This window comes from Toxoplasma gondii, chromosome XI (genome assembly GCF_000006565.2).
Source record: "Toxoplasma gondii ME49 chromosome XI, whole genome shotgun sequence".
Taxonomy (NCBI): domain Eukaryota; phylum Apicomplexa; class Conoidasida; order Eucoccidiorida; family Sarcocystidae; genus Toxoplasma; species Toxoplasma gondii.
The window spans coordinates 2,724,613-2,743,833 of NC_031479.1; the positions used below are offsets into that span (position 1 = coordinate 2,724,613).

General features: G+C 53.4%; 2 protein-coding genes across 2 annotated transcripts; one reads left to right on the forward strand and one right to left on the reverse strand.

Moving 5' to 3' along the window:
* Positions 1-283: 283 nt before the first annotated feature.
* Positions 284-6,395, forward strand: TGME49_312490 (hypothetical protein). Its single transcript, XM_018782719.1, has 7 exons — positions 284-1,661; positions 2,557-2,635; positions 2,902-2,963; positions 3,078-3,144; positions 3,722-3,827; positions 4,432-4,524; positions 5,371-6,395. Exons 1-7 carry the CDS (start codon positions 802-804, stop codon positions 5,433-5,435), a joined length of 1,332 nt encoding a protein of 443 aa, XP_018635474.1. The 5' UTR covers positions 284-801; the 3' UTR covers positions 5,436-6,395.
* A 521-nt stretch (positions 6,396-6,916) lies between these two features.
* TGME49_312500 (hypothetical protein) lies at positions 6,917-18,759 on the reverse strand. Its single transcript, XM_002364431.2, has 13 exons — positions 17,604-18,759; positions 16,947-17,156; positions 16,346-16,617; positions 15,099-16,028; positions 13,932-14,445; positions 13,234-13,458; positions 12,103-12,554; positions 11,255-11,332; positions 10,238-10,410; positions 8,828-9,418; positions 8,215-8,315; positions 7,702-7,999; positions 6,917-7,422 (listed from the first exon to the last, which is right to left on the reverse strand). The coding sequence occupies exons 1-13, from the start codon at positions 18,344-18,346 to the stop codon at positions 7,336-7,338; spliced, it is 4,674 nt and encodes a 1,557-aa protein (XP_002364472.2). The 5' UTR covers positions 18,347-18,759; the 3' UTR covers positions 6,917-7,335.
* Between the last annotated feature and the right edge of the window lie 462 nt (positions 18,760-19,221).

The following is a 19,221-nucleotide window of genomic DNA, read 5'->3' on the forward strand; positions in this document are numbered from 1 at the left end:
TTGTCAGCCTCCAAGAGAGGACACGTGCTGAAAAGGTTCGACGTCGGCCCTTCCCAGAATTTTCCTGTAAAGCACAGCGGAGAGACGAGAGGAACACGTTTCCGTTCTAGAAGAGCCGGCGCTTCGACGGGGTCTGGCTACATACAGAAGTACGCACCAGCGCGTAGCGGGTGTTGTCGTGTGTCTTTTTCCGAGCCTTTTCGCAAGTGCTGCTCACAGCAGGAAGAGCGCAAACGCACCGGCAGGCGAATTTGCCGCGTTCTCGCGGGAACGTTGTTTTTTTCATTTAGAAGGTCGCTAGTAAACAAAGTTCAGTGTATGGTTTTCTCACCCGAGCAAGAACAACGGTGTCCTGCCGTAGGGAATTCCCCGTGTCCCCACACTTCTAGAGTTAGTTGGCGCCCCTCTGCTGAGCTGTGGTGTGCGCACCTGCCAGGTCTACGGGGTCATCTGTTCTTCTTTGTCGGGGATTTTCTCCGTCTTTCCATTCTCTATCTTTGGGCAGGGGAATTCGGTTTTCCGTCTCTTACTCTCGCCCGCGATCTCTTCCACACCACCGTGCATGCGTTCACGTTCCGTCGTCTCCTTTCCGTCCTGAAACACCGCTGTCTCGACCGCGTTTTTCCCCTCATTTCCTGGTAGGCTTCGTGTCACTTCGTGTTCACAGCTGGTTTTGTATGTTCTCGACGTTTTCCGCGTGCTCGCGCTCCGCCTTTCCCTCGAGGAATCCCCCGCGCCCCCGCGCTCGGGTCCGCGCCCGTCCCCCTTTGTCTCCCGTTTCAGCGACTTCTTCTCTCCAACATGCAGAGCCACCCTCCCGCAGGCGGCCGCGGTCGCCACATGGTTCTCCCGGCGTGGATGACTCAAGGCCAGAACTCCGGTCCTTCTGCGTCGCCGGTCAACGGGGCTGCGCCCGCGATTCCTTGCCTGCCAGGTGCCGGCTGCGGCGCAAGCCCCAGGGCCTCAGGTTTCTCCCCGGCCCCCGTCTCCGCCTTGCCGGGCGGCCACGCGGTGTCAGGGACACCCCAGCCGTCGGGATTCTCCGCATGCACTCCTGCAGGTCCCGCGCCGGCCTCAGGCCTCTCGGGGACCAGCAGCGCATCTGCGCCCAACGGGGCCCCCAGGGGTCTCTCGAGCCCTCCCAGGGGTTTGTCGGGTACCCCAAGGTGGATGGCCGACGGGCTCCGCGGCCGGAGCCGCAGCGAACGGCGCTCGACCGCGGACTCGAGAGACGGCTCGGAAGCGTCCCGGAGTCGTCGAGGCAGAGACGCAGAGAAGCGGAGAAGCAGTGCCTCCTCTCGGTCCTCACCAGATGCGCGCCGCCGATCTCGCAGAGACAGAAGTCGCAGCAGCAGCGCAGACAGCCGCCGACACCGCCGAAGAGACAGAGACACCTCCCGCGGGCGCGGAGACAGCCGCAGAGCGAAGCGCAGGAGGTCACGAAGCGACGCGAGCCGGAGCGCCGAGAGAAGACACACCCACGCAGAGAGCAGGAGAGACGATAGGCGAGAACGTCGGAAAACACAAAGTTATCGACGCAACGACCAAAGTCGCAGCGAGGAGAGAAGGGAGCGCAGCCGCAGGTCGCGAAGAAGCTCCCGATCCTCCGACTACGCTGCCACCGATGACGCGCGCGCGAGCGCAGCCACACTCGCAGATCGGTGAGAGTTCAGCGGTTATGTTTCCGTCTCAGCAGAAAACCTTTGCTCGAAAAAGAATCCCGAAGCGTCACACGGAACACACAGAAGCGTCTGGTGTAGGGGGAACCCTCTCGTTTGCGCGGCGTTCTCGTTGGTTCTCGACAGTTCTCTGAGCCCCTTCAGCGCGGAGCGAACGAAGGAGCAAGTTCAGCTCTTCCGTTCGCGCCCGCACATGACTGTTAAATTTAGAAAAGGGAACATGAATAGCCGGAAAATCGAGATTTCCCGGTTCCAATCTACGTGGCATTCTTATACATGAATATTTAGAAGATGTGATGAAGTCTGGCAGCACAGGAAACTTCATGATAGTCCGGAGTGAGAGACGTCACGGGGACCCTCGGGGACAGGGGCGGTTCTCCGGCGTTTAGCGGGCTGTAACTCCAGACGTACAATCCTAGAGGCATGCGAATGAACTCATCACGAATACAAAGAGGGTGTTGCCGCATGCAACTTCCTGAATTCTCTTCGCATAGTGGACGTGTGTTTCGGTCTAAGGGAGCTGAGACTGTCTCATGGGGGCCACTTTGACCGACAGATTCACCGCAGAATGGAGCTCACCTGAAAGTTGTACTTGGTGAATGTACTGAAATAGAAGATGACTATACATCAAGAACTGGTTTATGCCGGTTGGTGTGTTCCAGGTCCACTGTATATCGAACGCGCATGAACCGGTGCGAAGAAGGGACTGCACTGAATTCTCTGAATCAGGGCGCCTATTTACATCCTCATCTCTGTGTACATGTGGATATGCGTCTGTTTGTGATGAGAGTACGCTTTATCGTGTATCTGTAAACGCTCTTAGAGAGAGACGACGTTTGCTTTGACGCAAGTGAAGTGTTTTTTATGTGTCGTGCAGCATATTAGAGGTGCGTCAGATGCCTCAGGCGAAGCGCAGCAGCCGGCGGTCAGACTTGCTCTCTCTCCTGGCGACAGATGTGAGTCGTTGGCACCCTTGAAATCATCGGTTCTATTTTCCTTGCCCTCGCGGGTCTATATTTGCATCGAGTGCGGCCTCTCGGAATATCTGACACGCTGCTGCTTCCGCCTTTTTTCAGGATGTATGTGTCTGCTCGGCTTCACTGCGCGTCGGCATTTTCCGGTCACACAGCGGCTCTTCTCCTCAAGGTCTTCCCTTCGTCGCTTCGCTTATCTCTTCCTTTGACCTCGAAATAAGTGTGACTCTGTGGGTCTGTGTCTGCAGGAGGACTTCTACGCGGAAGATCGCTACGGAAAAGGCTATGGAAGAAGCAGCTACGTCTCTGAGTAAGTTTGCTGAGACAGAGGAGACTCGAAGTGGGCTGAGAAAGGGCGACACATGAAGTGGCTTCAAAGCACAGTGGGCTGAACCACGCGTTGTTGTTCTTCCTTTTTCTTCAGAATGATTCTTGGAGAACCCGACTCGACCGTGCGCGTGAACAAGCGTCTGCTGTTGGAGGAATCAGAGGTAAGTTCTAACTTTTCACGTCCTTTGCAGAAAGGGTCAACGGTTTTGCCGAAGGGCGAGGAGACTCCTCCCTCGCCGGTCGCTGGTCTTAAGCACCCGGTCTCGCCCTCTGTTATCTCCACTGTTTCGTGTCTCCCAGTTTTCTGATCCTCTCGCGTGTCTCTGTGCCCGCCATCTCCACGGAGGTTTCGGACTCCTTTGTCAAGTGCTCCTCGCCTCCGTCACTGAGGGTCTCCGGTGTCCAGTGGTACAATACTTGCGTTAGTTAGCCGTCGCGTAAAGAAAAGGAAGGCACCTTTTGAGAGGAAATTCAGGCACAAGTCTTCTTTGTTGAGTCTCAAGCGTACTGGCTTGCCCCTGGCGCGGTACACAAGAGTTCTTGTCCACGAGCGCGAGTAATTTCCGGACGGAAACACCAGTCCCAGAAATACAGTTTTCTTCTCCCTTCGATACCTCAGAAGTCGCACCGATGGAGCACAGCATTCGAAACTCCTGTTAGACCACAAGGGAGAAACCGGTATCTTTCGTGTTTGTGGAGAAATTGATGTCTTGCTCTTTGCTTTCGCCTTCTCGTCAGCGTCACTCCTTCTCCGTCGACTTCGAGGAGCACACGGGTGGCCGTGACCAAGTTGTTCTGTACGAATGCGCCAACGGAAAGATGGTTCGCGTCTATTGTTTCAGAGGTTCGTGACAGCGAGAAGTGCCGAACATTTGAACTCCCCAATCCCTGTATTTCTCCTGGGATGTATGAATCGTCTCGCATGACACGTGCGGCCGTCGTTGCCTTTAGGTCTTTATAAGTTTCCGTGGTGGCATTTTGCATCTGTTTGTGTACGTTCAGTCGGTCACTGTTACATCCTGGGATTCTTTCACCTGCGCCTTGATTGCTGTTTCTCTGGGTCCTTAGTCCGATCCATTTCTGTCACGCTGATGCAGAAGACAGCTGTTCTCTGGCTGTCGACACACCTCTCCAGCACAACACTTTGGCTACGCATGACCTTTCGAAGATGGTGAAAATCTGTTCCCTGCTCCAAGGTCCTTGCTGGCACTACACTACCCTGTCGCCTCAGCCTTCCTCCATGAGAGCGATTTTGATCGCAGCGAGACCATGTATTGTGATTACCGCTTTGGAAGGAATTGGTTTATGTTCTTTTTCCGGCAGGGATTCGTTGGTTTTTCTTGCGAGCTTCCAAGAGATGAGACCTCGGATGTGTAATTTTCCTTGTTCGCTGTCTCGGTTTCCTTCAAGTCGCGTGGCTCTTTGTCTTGGTGTTCTGCTGTTCGCAGACAGCGAGAATCTTGTTCGGGAGAAACTTTCTTTGGATGAGCTAAAGAAGACTCGCATCTACGAAAAGGCGAGAAAATATTGCTCGAGAAAAGGTACGTTCACACCGCCCTTCGAAGAGCTCTCGCGGTGTTCGCTTGTCTTCATGCTGTCGTCTTTTCCTTTGTGTGCTGTTTCTGCTCTCCCCCGCGTTTGCCTCCAACGTCTCTGCTTCGGGGAAAACAACTGAGCCGCAATCTGCCAAATACCAAACCTGGGATGCTGTGTTACGTCCAGTCCCTGTTAGCGGCCGCAAACGAGATTGGCTCTGCGTGTATGTGCTGAAGCGTATCTGCGAATGCTAGGTGTCCATGAAAATCTCTTCGCTCACGACGCTACTGGTTGTCCGGCGTTGCCTATGCTCCCACTATCGCGCACAACTATTTCCGCCGTTCTTTTCAGTGTTAACTAACATCAGAGCATGTGAATGAAAGTCGTTTAGTGTGCTACCCCATGGAAATGAACAACGCGTTCACAAGAAGAATCCAAGCGTCTCTGTTCTTCCGGCGGCTACGAGTCTCTGTGCAGGGTTGTGAGGCCCCGTCATCTGCATGCGTTTCTGTGTCGGGTTGAGGAGAGATGTTTTCTAAGATTCGGTTTTTACTGCTTTTTTATCAGTGCTTCTTTCCTAACGCCGTGTGAATCCAGGGTTTTCATTATAGAGCGTAGTAATTGACATTTTCTTAACATGTTTAGAAAAGAGTTGTAAACACTGACAACTTTCGTGAATCGCAATCGTGGGTACTCCACCCTTTTGCGACAGACAATGCTCTCTGTATCGTCTTTACACAGTTCATTTGTCCTGGTACGGTTGGCGTGTTGGTGGTTTTCCATCGTGAGTAATTCAGAGCAACGCTCTGAAGCTTGAGTTGGACCGAGCTGGACTTGTGTGTCTCGCACAGGAGTCCCGGCGGACGCACAGCACCACTATTTCGACTACGTGAACAATCCGGAAGTCTTGGGATAGGTCGCCCAAAGCTTTTGTTATTTTTTGCTTGGAACTTCAGTCTTCTGGTCAATGCCTCCAGAGGCTTCTCACAGGCAGGGACGCGGGCACAGTGGGTCAAAGCAGGAAAGGTCTTTCAGAGGATTTGTAAAACGATAACACAATGTATAGAGGGGAAATGAAGTCCCGAGAAGTGTTTATGCCCCGTTTCCTCCTTTTCTGTGGCGGGGAGCAAGCGCCCGAGACTCTGAGACGACAAAACCGGGTCGCTTGATTGGAGGGGTTATCTCTCTCGCCACTCTTCCAGGTCGCCCCGTGAAAGGCATCGAGTCTGATGTTGAAGTCCCTCATTCCAGGTGTTTGCCAAGTCTCATGCGGGAAACCCGTTACATAGAATCATTTCACGTGAATTGAATTGCTTATTTATGTTTGCACATATACTTGGAATTGCGTATCTCGTGCCTCCAGTCTCCTTTCGTACTTGGTCTGTTCGCCCTGCGCTGCTGTCAGCGCGCCAGCCATCGCGTCACGCTGCGGAGACTGGGCCTGCTTTTTGAATCGAGGTAGCCGCCCATTTGTGTAATGCACCAAGTGTCTCCACTCTTGAAACTCCCTTGAAGTTCATGCCCCAGAGGGACAAGTGTGTCTTTACTCTCCGTGAAGAAAAAGCCGCGATGAAACGTTCACCGACTCTACTCCCTTTCATGGGATCTGCTCATGGTTCACATAACACTGTCATAAAGATATTGGTTATACAAACTATATATATATATATGGCGTATTTGGGTCTCTTGAAACAGAGGATGGGGGGACTCCAAGAGAGAGTGTGTGCCTACGGACTTTGCGTGTTTAAATGGGATTCTAGGCCCCAGCACAATGCTGATGATCCGTACCAGTAGATTGGTTTGTGCCTGTGTTGGCGACCACTCTACACCTGTCTGTGAAGCGTGACGGAGAGGAGAATAAAACAGTTTGTACGCGTTCCAGTTCGCGATGCCTACCTCCTAGTATGCGATACCGGATCTATGCCAGCATCTGTATCCATACGCCTGTACACTGCTCCACGCATAGACCTACTACTCTGTTCTAGTTATCTAGATAAGTGGATCATTAAATACAGATAGAACAGCAATACAAAGCTACAGGTTTCACTTGCGGCTTTTAATTTGATGGAACTACCACATCCAGATAACTCAATAGCAGTCAATCGGTTCGTAGAAAATGCCATTCAGGTAAAATATGAAGTGGTGCTATGAACGAGTTGCCTGGTATTGAGTTATGTGGATGTGATTGTTCCATCAAACCAAAAGCCGGTGTCCTTTTTAAAGTAGTGAAGTGCGTAGTATACTGCAATGAAATGAGTAGGATAACGCATCATCCCATAGCTTCTGGCAGTGACTCTGTCTCCGTGTCTCCATCTGCTACGCGCGCGTCGGCGGCGAGACTAAAAGAGGGGCAACTAGAAAAGATAGTATCTACACACACGCAGCGATACGCAAGTGCTGAGTCTGTCTGGAAGGTCGCGAGACTTCCAAATGATGAACTGACCAAACCTGGGAAGTCCGACATGCGACACAGCCGTCGTGGCTTGTCGGAAAAAGCGAAAGGAAACACCTGGGAAGGTTGGCAGCTTCGCCACACAACCTCGACACCGAGCTGTGTAGACACCACGGGGCTTCACGCCGAGTGGCAGCCACACGAACAGTAAACAAGAATGCATTGCGTCTAAGAGGGACAGAGGGCGACGGGTCCTCGACGGCCAATTTCTGCATTTTCGTCACGGGGGAAAGACGATCCAGCGTACAATGCCATGAATATATTACCAACACCTGTCAGGAGTGCCGCCCCGAGTGCCCAGAAAAGAGTGTGCAGCTCTGGGAGCGACTCTCATGTTCCTTCTGTCAAACCACTAAACAAAGTTTCAGTCTGCAGCCTGGCGAAAAGCGGAGAACTTTTGGTGTCCGGGGCCTCGATTGCCTCCCCGCATCCAGGGTTTCGCAGCCGGCGCCTGCGGGAAACAGAAAATAAATAAAGACAAAGAGGACTTGGGGAGTTCTCTCACGGACAACCTTAGACAGGAACGCAGCATGCAGAGAGTTGCGTGACCTTCAGGCAGCCATAATCTATACGCTTAGAGCATAACCAATGTGGAGGACCCCCAGTATTGTAGGGACCTGAAGTCGAGGCAGCCAGAAGTCGCGCAAGCAACGAGACGCACACGCCACATTCGGCAGACGAAGAAAAATCGTACGCATGCACATCCTCTATCCCTGAGAGTCGCCCTTACCTCCATGACGCCATGCAGCTTGCTGCTTGAGGCCTTGCTACTAATGCTTTGGTGCCCTGCCTCGATCCTGCGTCCCTCGGGAGTTTCCGTGGGGTCTTCACTGCCTTCGCCTGCTGGGCATTTGCTGCCGACTCCATAAAACACTCCGGGTTGCCGGTTTTCCATCTCAGCTCGCATCCGACGAGAAGACAGAGAATTCTCTGAATCGACAGGAGGCAGCTGCGACGCAGAAAAGAGGCCAGAGGCGCCGTCGAGACGCCCCTCTGTCTCCTGCCACTCCAGAGCCTCCCGGAGTTTCCTAAAAAAACACAGACAAACGAGGGAAACGGCCGAGACTCACAGAGACGGAACGGAGAAAAAGTGAGAGGTGGTGAAGGCGGAGAACGCGGCGGGACAAAAAGAAGAAAACGAGGAAGAGAAGAAGGAGAAACAGGACACCACAAGGCAGGTGAGACACACAACTCCTCCCCTCCTTAGTTCACAACGCCTTGCTCATCAGAGGTTCTTTCTTACTCGGACTGCATGCGAGTGTCGCCATCGAGCGAGTTGCGCGCATGCGCCGCGACCGTCGGCATTTTGAAGCGAAGGGCTACGTCGAGGGCCGCAGGGTGAAGCTGCGTCGCAGACGAACGCCAAAAAAACGAATCGCTTGTTTTCACAGAAAAAGTTACGACCCGTTTCTGCAGATGATAGTCTGCAGAGCAAAGAGACTCGCAGACTTCGAAGCTCTACCTAGGTAGTCATGTCGAGCGCGTTTCCCTTTGGAATACGGGTGAATGCAAGTGGCTCGACGGTTTCGCAGAAAGCAAATGCGAGGCGCGGATAAAAGGAAATACGAGACCTGATCGGGATCTACACACTCATCACGCTCCAGAACCTAAGCTGCTGTGTGAGAGAGACGCCTGGTTTCCTTTTTCGATGTGTTTGCGGATTCTATTTTGAATGTGCAAATTGACTTTGATGAAGCAACTTCCATTTTAACATGTCAATAGCTGACTTGTATGTAGGGACAAATCCATGTGGATTATTGAGGAACTCAACTAAGGCATCTGGAGACACACTTTTCGGATATCATCTGGTTTAAGGTAGTTTCGCATCTATTTGCGCATCAAAGGCACTGCCTTACGCGGCGATCTTCTCTGCAGACGAGGAACTCTCGCATTGCGAATTTGTCGTGGTTTTTCATGAGGGTCGTGAAGCGTTTTTCGGCCTCGGCGCCTTCTCGACTTTGTTCCATTTTCAAGACATCCTGCTGGTTTTCCGGGCCGCCCGCGCCGCCCCCGGCGCCGCCGCCTTCCCAGTTCTTCAGTGCGATGCACATGAGGCGCATGACGACTTCGTTTCTCCACCGCATTTCGTCGAACTGGTGCCAGGGTACGAGCGCAGCCTCTCCCATGGTGAGTGCGGCCGAGTCGCCATTCTTCCCCGCAGGTTGGGTCACGATCCCCTTCAAGTTCTTGTCTTTCAACAGCAGCTGCCGCCAGCGCATGTAGGGCCAGACGTCTGTGAAGGGAAGGCGGAGTGGCAGTTGTTCGAGCGTGTACCCGAACAAAGGCGATACCTGAGAGCACGAAGGCTCCTCTGGAGGGCCGGAACGCCACGAAGAGCGCGACGAAGGCTCTGACGTTTCTCGCGAGAGGCTCTCTTGTCCATCTGGGTCGCGTGACGGGCTCCCGCTCTCTTTCGACGTCTTCAGACGAATCACCATGATCTCGCCCTGCGTAGAAGGAGACACACAAGCGAGCAGAACGCTGGGAGATGTGTCTCTGGAATTCCCGGTTCTTCTTTCCGGGGATAGAACGAAGCGTAAGAGGCAGAACCGACTTGCAGTGTGGCACTTTCACGCAGGTGTAGCTATGGCCTCTTCGGTAAAGTCTCTGCACCAATCTGCACTGCGAGTCGTTTCCCCGAGACCTGATGCGATGTTCTATTTCCTAGCATTATCGGTGACTCTTGGTCTGATTCTACCACGCAACGTCCCCGGAGGCGGCATGAGACTGAGGGCGGCCCCGCAGCCGCCGCACGGGACGAGCGACGGAGAAAAGAGGAAACGAGAGACACAGACGAGAGGGAAGGAGAGATGCCGTCGTTCTGGAGGCGTCAAGAATCAGGAGAAAGACTGAGGGAGAACGGAGACAGTTTTGCGTTGAGGCCTCTTTTCACAGCGCGTTTCTTCGACTGTTGCAAAGAAAGAACAGAGAGCACGTTTCCATCCACAGAGACAAAAGGGAGGAACAAACAGTCACGGGTTCCTGCTTGGTGGAGAGCCAGCAGAAGAACACTTGGTTTCGCACGCACTCCCAAGCATATGTGGTGTCTCCTTGTTTATTAGAGTCGAAATGGAGTTCTGTCTGGAAATCGAAAGGCTCCCCAGATCCGAAGCTGAACCAATCCTCTTGTAGGTCTTATCGAGTGAGCAAGACCTTCAAGATCTAAATGGTCGTTCAGCTCGTAGTCCACATCCCTCCGGGGGTGCATGCTCCCCAGGAAAGAGCTGTGAAAGGCGGAACCTTTGCGTTCTGTCGGAGACGCTCACCTTGCTTTCGTCAACATACAGAGGCCAGAACTTGACAGCGGGAGGCGGAGAATCGTCTTGGAGAGAACCTCCTGCTGCTTCGTAGAGGTTCACCAGAGGCAGCCAAGAGAGACTGTAGGGGACGGGGCCCTCAACCGCTCTGCCCCACGCCGGAAGCAGACCCCACACGCGGCCTGAGGAGACAGGACCACCCGACAGAGAGAGGCAGACAAACACACGCAACATCGACGTAGCCTATGTGGAACGATTTCTAGAGGGAGCATGGCGCTCGTTTCTAGGTGGACTCTCTCCCAACAGATCTCACGGAAAACCTGAAATTTGCATGTTGAACTGGCATTCGTAATCAGAAAGTTGCGCAGCAAACTTCCTAGGTTATTCGATTTGCGTTACGGAAGTCTAAATCGCGGGTCGTTTACACAGAGACAACCCCAGTTTGTGTGTGAGGACTGCAATACACAGGCACCTGCTGATAGCTAATAAGGAAAATACAATCCTGTAGAGAGACGAATTTTCCGAGCCCACTACGCACTCTGAGAGAACACCTGGAATTGGCCCAGAAAATCACTTCCCGTCACGGATGGAGGGGCTTATCTCTTCATCACGCAAAACATACGAAGAGTTGAAAAGGCGAGAAAAAGAAAGAGAGCTGCCTCGTGGAAAAAGCGAAACGATGCCGCACTTCGTTCCACAACACACAGCGGCAAAACAAAGGCACGAAAGTCGCACGCGAAAACCGTCTGGGAATCGTCGTCGGCCTACCATGAATACTCGTATGCATATACGCGCATATCTACCTATACATTTTTATATACGGATACGGATATATATATATATATATATGTGCGTATAAATATACTGTGTGTGTGTGTGTAGACGCATATGATTAGGTATACCACATGGCACAGGTGAGCATGCGAAGGGTGTGACGGTTATAGGCAGTTGACGAGATCTCGGCAGGAATGAGCACTGAGAAGAATGCGAGATTCTGCTAAGGAAATTGAGGGACGTGTGTCGAACCTGAAGTGTCTTTGACGGACGGCATTCCTCCAGTGGAGATATTCACCCAGTCCAGAGGTTGGTCCAGAACGAGAGGGCCTGAGAACGGAGAGAGAAAAGCCAGAGAGAATCGATGTCTCTCTTCTGCCAAGAGCGTCGTCGGAGAGACCTCTCTTCACATCTTCCTTTTCAGGTTTTGTTCGCGGCTTTGAATTTGACCCTTTTTGAGCGGCGATTGGCCCACTGTGGACGACGAAAAAACAATGGAGAACAGCTCAATATCTGCTTCGTCCCCCACCGATTTGCTGTGCTGCGCCCTCGTCACACGTTTGTCTTTCTCGGCCAAAGTGAACTGCAGAAGCCGATCTCCATATAAAAGGTTCATCCCACAGCCGAGCTCCACAGCGACTCAGATGCACAAGCACACACAGACCGTTCTGTCTAACTTCGAAGCCGATACATCCCTCTGGAGGTACAATCGTGCCAGTAAAGTGTGTACCATTGAGCAGAAGCAGAGGCATTTTATGGGAGACCTTCTGGGAATCACTTGCAATCATAGATCTGCATTGTGTCGAAGCAGTAACATTTATAAATGTATAAATGTACATATATATATATATATGAATTGAGGCACAGTTAGAGATACAGAGGTGTGACTGTGCACGTAAAGATCACTTGTGTCCCACGCCCAAAGAGCATTTCTCACCCTTCCTCCCGCCCTCCCTCGAGGACCCAGAGGCAGAAATCTCCACTCCCGCTACTCAAGAGCGACCGCGCGCCACAGCGCAAACTCGCCGGCCGCGTTCCACTTTCTGTTCAAAGGCAGAAACTTTCTTTCTTTCGAAAATCCTCTCCTGTTTGCCTCGTACCCTCGTGAATAACGTCGATCGGAGGAAAGGCCTTCGCCATCAGTCCCGGGAGTTGCGCAACTCTGTCTCGACAGCCAAAAGGTAGCAGATAGGGCGAACTGGGGGACGCTGGTGCCGGGTGGATGTGCAGCAACAGGCAGTGGAAGAAGAAGCGTTTGCAGCCATCCTGTCCCGAAGAAAAACGGTCCTGCTGGCGAGATCGGTGCTCGGAGGTGCGCCCGAGAGCTGCCGCCGTCGTCGCACAAACGACGAAGAGCAGCTGGTGGCTGGCGCAGATCCCCACGGGCACACCGGGAAGGCGAGAGAGAGAGAGGGCAATGCCGCTCGTTGCGAAAATGCGGAGGAGATCGCCAGATGTCACGACAGCCACGAAGGAGTCGCCGATCGCCACGCCCAGAGGCCGCTCAGGCACCGGCAACGTTTTGGTCCACTGAGAAGAATCCTGAAGAGATCTGGAAGTTTCGAGAAACAATAGAAAGGAGAGCTGCACATGGGAGGGGGAAGCCGGGTACGCGCCCTGCCACTGGTAACAATTGTAGAGAAGAGTGGTTTCGTCACAGAGGTCCAGTACGAGAGAGAAAAGCGAACATGCGGTAAAAGAGACAAACCTCCGCCTTGAGAAATCCCGGAGAGCACGAGAGAGGAAGTGCGACGTCCTTGCATGCATAAGACAGTCATCGCACAGTCACTGGATGTCGCCGCAAGCGAAAGTGACAAGCAGACCACTCAAGGGCTCCTCGCGCATCTGGGGGAAACGCATCAAGCTGCGCCTCTGCGCCCACCTCAAACACAGCCTCGGCGAGAGCTCCCCCAGAAGCGAACAGAAGCAGAAGAAAACGCTGGTGCATGCTGCAGGGATTGAGAAACCTGCATAATGAAGGAAACGCCTTTCTGAGAATGGAAGAGCCGCGTAATGAAGCAAAATGCGTTTCGCAATACTTTCGGCTACGGGAGCTGTGACAGGAAAGTCTCACTGAATCCAAGGTAAAACGAAATCGCAGCAGGGCTGTGAGAGGCTCTGAGACGCTCTTCTACAGTGCCGGTTTGGAAGTACTCAGTGCTAAACGGTTTACTGAGAAGCACCCGTCGGAGAGATTAGCAAGCTCGAAAATCTCTGCGGTGGTAGCTCACCTGAATTCCACTCTGCTTGGCAACAGGGGCCTCCTAGAGCCCACAGAAGCGAGGGCGACGCCGACTTTGCTCAGAGCGGCCATGCTCGCGTTCGTGTAGTCTGTTATTCGCTTTCTGCTTGTTCCGGAGATCGCGGCAACCGGAGAGAAGTTGAAAATCTCGAGAGTCGTCTTGTCGCCGCTGGTCACCTTCGTCACGTGGCCGTGTTGGTTCCAGAAGAGGCACCTGGAAAAGAGAAAATCGAAACGGAGAGAAAAGAGTTTCTCGTTGTTTTTAGAGCCTCTCTCCACCGCAGGTCCCCCGCGAGCGAGGTAAGCTGCGAAGTTCCAACAAGAGAGAGGGCAGCACTAACTTTAGAAAGTTGGATATTCAACTCAGACACTACAATTCAAGTACTGGAGGTCATTCTTTCTGAAAAGGCGTATGACATAGAAGTAGCATTCAATCGCGAATTCATAATTGGATCCAAATGTGCGGGCTCTCTTTCCGCCACTCGGGGAGTCCCCCCGCTCGAACAGCGCCAGGCTCGAAGAGTGGAGCCTCTCTCCTTCGTCTCTCTTCTTCAGGTCGAAAGACGAAGGCCAACCGAAGACGAACTCGCTGGCTCACCGACGCATGTTCGCAACTCCAAGAGGTCGTGGAGCAAGCCACCAGATTCATCGAAAAGGTCAAAAGACACCGTCGGTGAAACGCCTTACCACGGGGTGGCAGCATCGCCGGGTTGTCTGCAAGCGCCAGGAGACACAGCTCGTTCGACAGTCCATATCGCGTCTGCGCCAGAAGTCCAGGCGTCTCTCGTGAGCATCGCTTGGTGGGCTTTTCGGAGTCGACGAAGCTCTCTCTGAAGCTTCGCGTTCTCTGTTCGCAGGCGCTGTGCGCGGCGCTTCGTCTCCTGTTGCTCTTGGCGACTCGCTTTCTGTTTTGCATGCATCTGCAGAATCAGCTTCCTCATGTTCTCCAGGAGAGCCTCCTTGTCGTCGCCCTCAGCAGCGCCGCCGTCTGTGTCCCTCGAGAGGAACGAGACGCCTGAGACAAACGCGTGGGTGCTTGTTTCTTCTTCGTCTTCGAGAAGGTTCTCGCTTTCCTCCTCCGAGGTGTTGTCTTCCCCCTCGTCAGAAGAAACGTCTTCTGCGCCCGAAGACCCAGACAAGGCGTAGTCAGTCTGAGACCCAGAAGACGCGTACCCGTCGTCTCCTCCCTCCTCCTGCGAGTCTGAAAGAATCGGACCCCGAACAGAACGTGGGCACTTCATCTCAGCAAACAGGTACCGAACTTGTAGGTGCCTGCTGATCCTAGAATCTGCATTACAGAAGCTGTGCCCGCATGCGCGGTCGCGAGGCAATCTCCCATGACACTGCATACCAAACAACGGCTCGTTCTGACAAGAGACTGCGACCGGCAGAGGCTACAACGCGTTTCGGATGGCTGGCTGATAGAGTTCGCAAAGTTGAAACGATCCTTCACCGACTCATTCACGAGCATCTGCCTCGCATCGACTGAGGGTTGACTGCGTCATTGTCTACGCAGACTAGGATACTATGCGTGGATGTGGCAGAGACGGGGACGTCCGTGTCAGTGAATCTCTTAAATGTCCGATGATGCTCCGTTGACCTTGAATGTCTTTGTTCACTGGATCCACGATTTCTATTCTGCGTTCCCTGACGACTATCTTGAGTGCAAGTAGGTTAGTCATAGTGCCCCAAAGGCCTGCTTTTGAGACAGCTCAAAGTACTGGAATTCGGTAATTCACGACAGTAACCCTGAACTAGAGATATCGCTGAAAAATGCCAAGCGTGTGTTCCGAAGGCCAAATTAACGCGTTCGGCGCCCGCCACACGAGGAAAAAACTGAGAGGTTTTGCGTACCTGCTGCTGGTCGCTGTCGTTTCTTCTTCTCGTCTCGACGTCGCGAAGATCCCTCTCTCTTCCGTTTTCCTCGCTCTCTCTCTCCCCTGTGATCTGACCCCGCTTCGTCCTCCAAGCCGCTTCCTGGTCCGTCGCCGAACAGTTCTCCGTCCTGGTCGCTGCCTTCCTCAGACCCTTCTTCCGCCTGCATCTCGATAAAACGTCGAACCGGAGTTGAGACGGCCGCGTTCTTCCTCTCTTTTCGTCTCTTCTCTTTCTTCTTCTCCCCTTCGTGGCGCCTGAGAGAAGACCCCGCTCTCGCACTTTGGCTGCTTGCCTCGGTCTCTCCATCGACGCTGTGGCGCCTTTTCTCGGGCGTGCCGGGAGTCACGCCTCTGTCTCCGAAAAACTCAGCTCTGGTCTTCTCTTCGTTGCCCTGAGGAGTCCTCTTCTCTTCAGTCTCCAATCTTTCGCCCTTCTGGGCCTTTCTGTCTCTTGAAGACGCAGGCAGCTCTTTTGCCTTCAGGTGAGAGCTGGTGCAGTTCTCCTCCACTTGCGAATGCACGCGATCATCCTGGGAAGGCGAGAGATAAGTCGAACAGCGCTCTTTCATCTCTGGGGAGGACATACCTTCGAGTTGCTCTTCTTGTTGACCCTCCGCGTCAGCCATGACAACGTCGCCATCGTCTTGCTTGTCCCTGTGTTCCTGCTGTAGTTCCATCTGCTCAAGCCCGGAGTCTCCATCGAACGCGTTTCTCCCGCGCTTCTCGCTTAGCTTCGCAAGTGTCTCGGATCGGATTCCGACGATGCTTACAGCTCCGTCATCTCGAGCGAGGCCGACCTCGATGAATGGCGAGAACGCTTTCTGGCCCTCGTCTTTTTTCTGGAAGTGCCACGAAGGCCACGCGGCGAGCTGCAAGAGTCTGTCTGCACTCGAAGCAGAAGCCTTGTCTGAGTCGCCGAATCAAGAACACAAGAAAAACGCAGTTTGATGTCGACATGCATATGTTTTAGAGGGCGATGCAACGCGACAAGAGAAGCACAGCACGGCGACCTGCCTTGCCTCAAGCACAGCAAGCGCATTTAACGCAAACATCCCCGAGACCGACGGGCGCGACAGTTCCGCTTCTTCTGAGACGTCTCAATTGCATCTAGGTTAAAGCCCTTCGACATCGTGTGTTTCTGACAAATAAGCACACCGTCTGTGCGCATGCCGAAGATAAGCCGAGCCACTGCGATGTGCTGCCTCAGCGGCACGAGTAGCGCACCTGCTTCGACGCAGAAGAGGAGCTGCTTGTCCTCAAGGAGCCACGCGCGGAGCGAGGTTTTCACAGACGCAAGAAGAACTACAGAGCATCGCTCTCCTTGCGAACTTGCAGGGCTGGGGAAGTTGAGGCCGACAACCGCAACTTTGTCAAAAACAATCAACGGGTCGAAGCCAGCAGACGCGAACTCGAGATGCTCAAGAGTCATAGTCGCAGTTTTCAACACACGCACCGAAGATGCTCCGGGCAGAAACAGACAGGTGCCATCGGGATGCCTGAAGGAGAAGCAGTGAAAGGAGAAGGGGGTTTGTGAGTGTTGATGTCACCCGTTAATAATCTGAAAACCAGGTCTGGGATTCGAGCACTGGTCACCCGAATGTTGATTCCTCAGCAACTCGTGGCTCGAATGGCAGTCAGCGGATCCTCCAGAGACGGCAACGACTTAAGACACGCCGTGGACTCGGACAGACAATTTGTCAAGGACTCTGAGGGCACGATTATATTAAAGACTTTAAGTATCTGACAGATCCTTGCTCATCTCAACTTCTGTATTTCAGTTTCCCCGATTTCTTGGTACCGAAGAGACACACGCACAACAACCTACCAGGCTGTCTGAAGCGGGACTCCTGTCGCGCATGCAGAGTTGAGCTGTTTGCGGAAAACTTCTTCGTCAAAGCACTTGGTGAAAGTCATGGTGTCGTCGCCAAACTCAGATTCCTTGCGCTGGAAAACTACAAGCTTCCTGGTGCTCGACGACACCGCGACATATCGACCCTCCGAGTCGACGCTCATGTGAATGCCCCCTTCCACCGGTCTGAAGATACAGAGGCCATATAGGATACCCGGAGCACAGTAATTCCTGTGTAAGCGTCCCTGTTCCACCGGTTTCTGGATCCAGGCAATCGGGGCTGAACGAAGAGCATTTAAACTCTAGCAATCATGCATTACGAAACAGAAGTGTACAAAAGGTGTGAAAAGCAGAATTGCCCAAGTCAGCGAACCGACGAAACTCAATGCTCGTGTTGAGGAGAGTGCCGCGGGCTTTCTTCAAGCCACATAGACGGGTGGATGACAAACATGCCCGCCCTCGTTGACACCCATGCGTGTCTCGGTACTTAATTTAGAAGATACGGAAACGGCTATCTCATTGAGTTGCACAGGAAGGGTGGTGAAGCAGAGCGCATGAAATTCTTCCAGAAAACGAAAGAAGAAAAAACTGCCTCCAAAACCAAAGTTCCAGAGATGCCACGGAAAAACTCACCCCAGTTCAATCCGGTTCCGGCGGCCTTTCTTCCAAACGACAACCATCCCGTTGCTGTACAGGACATACACTTCGAAGTTGTCCTGTTTTGCTTCCTCGTCGATGGAATCTTGGTCGGCGGTGGCCTGCCGAAACCTCGCGACACTTATGGTTAACGGGCGCGCCATTTGGCGACACAGCAGATGTTGAGCCACACACTTTGGAGCCGCGTGCGAGAACCCTTCGAAGGGTCCCTGGTTGGACGGCTCCTGCGCAGCCTGTTGCCACTCATAAAGCCAGACCTGTCCGTTTTCTAGGCCGATAACGACCGGGAAGACGGAGGGTGATTGTCCCTGTCCCTGCCCGCCGTCAGCAGGCGTTCCAGCCTCTGCCGACACATTTCCGTAGAGATACGGATGGACAGGAGCAACAGCGACAACTGGGGAACCCGCGCTCTGTGCCACAGCTATAGTGGCGGCACCCGCCGGGGACAGAGTGGAGGAACAGTGGTCGGCGGATGACTCAGTCACTCCATCTTGGTGGAACACGGGCTGGAACCGTGAAACTGACGTCTGTGACCCGTAGGTGAACAAAGAACAGGAATGGCCGGGCACCAGCGGCGGTCCTGGGACAAACGAAGCGCCGACCGCAGGACGAGACACGGAGCCGCTCGTTGCTGGCGAGCGCACACCCGAAAGTGACGCAGGATGATGCCAGCTAGTGGCTCGAAAAGAAGGAATGCCGTTACTCGAAGACGAGGTCATGATGTCTCAGCGAAGGAAAAAAGAAATGGTGTGTCGCCTGGGTGGCGATTGACCAAATCGACTGGTGTGTGTACACCCGACTCACAGGCACATGAACGCATGCACGTCGGAGCGGCACCGTCCACAGAGGAAAACCGTCAACGCTCGGGACTGAGAGGTGTGCATGTCTCAGGAAACCGAACCAGACAGAAATGTTTACAAGACACTCATGAAAACGGTGCTGCCGGCTCCCAGTAAACACGTTTGCATTCACTCCCAGCAGACTCTATGCCCTCACAGGAAAAGCACGTACGCCGATGAGCCAGCTTTGCATCGGTATTCGGGCAACAGAGTGCTCTCTTCCGCTTCTGCAAAAATCGTTGCGAAGCAGACACGACAACAAGGACGAATCCCCGCTGCGCACTGACGTTTTGTCACAAGCAGTAGCAGTTGAGTCGCTGAAAATATCCCGTGTCTCACCGTGATGGGAGACTGCATGTCGGCTAGAAGAGGGAGGCGCGTTGCCGCTGCTCTGGTTTTCCCTCCAGTGGGTCGGTGGACAGAGGAGGGTCTGCAGACGGGTGGTACCACCCCGGTAGTAAAGTGTGCTGTGAATGTAAACATGGATACTCTCGAGTTCGTACCGAAGGCAGGCAAAAGGCAGTTGCCACATTTGTTTCTTACCCTCGTTTCGGAAAGATGGTGCACACAAGCAATGAAAGGCCGGTCCGCGTGAACTGCGCAGTGCTACACTAACTGGTTCTTGGGGGAGAGCTCAACGTTAACAGTGGCGTATCACCCGTCAGATAAAAGCAATTTCCCCCCCTCAGTTGTTCATGCAGCTTCACAAGGTATTTAACTCTGCAGTTGCCGCAGATTAGAAAGCGTCTGCACCA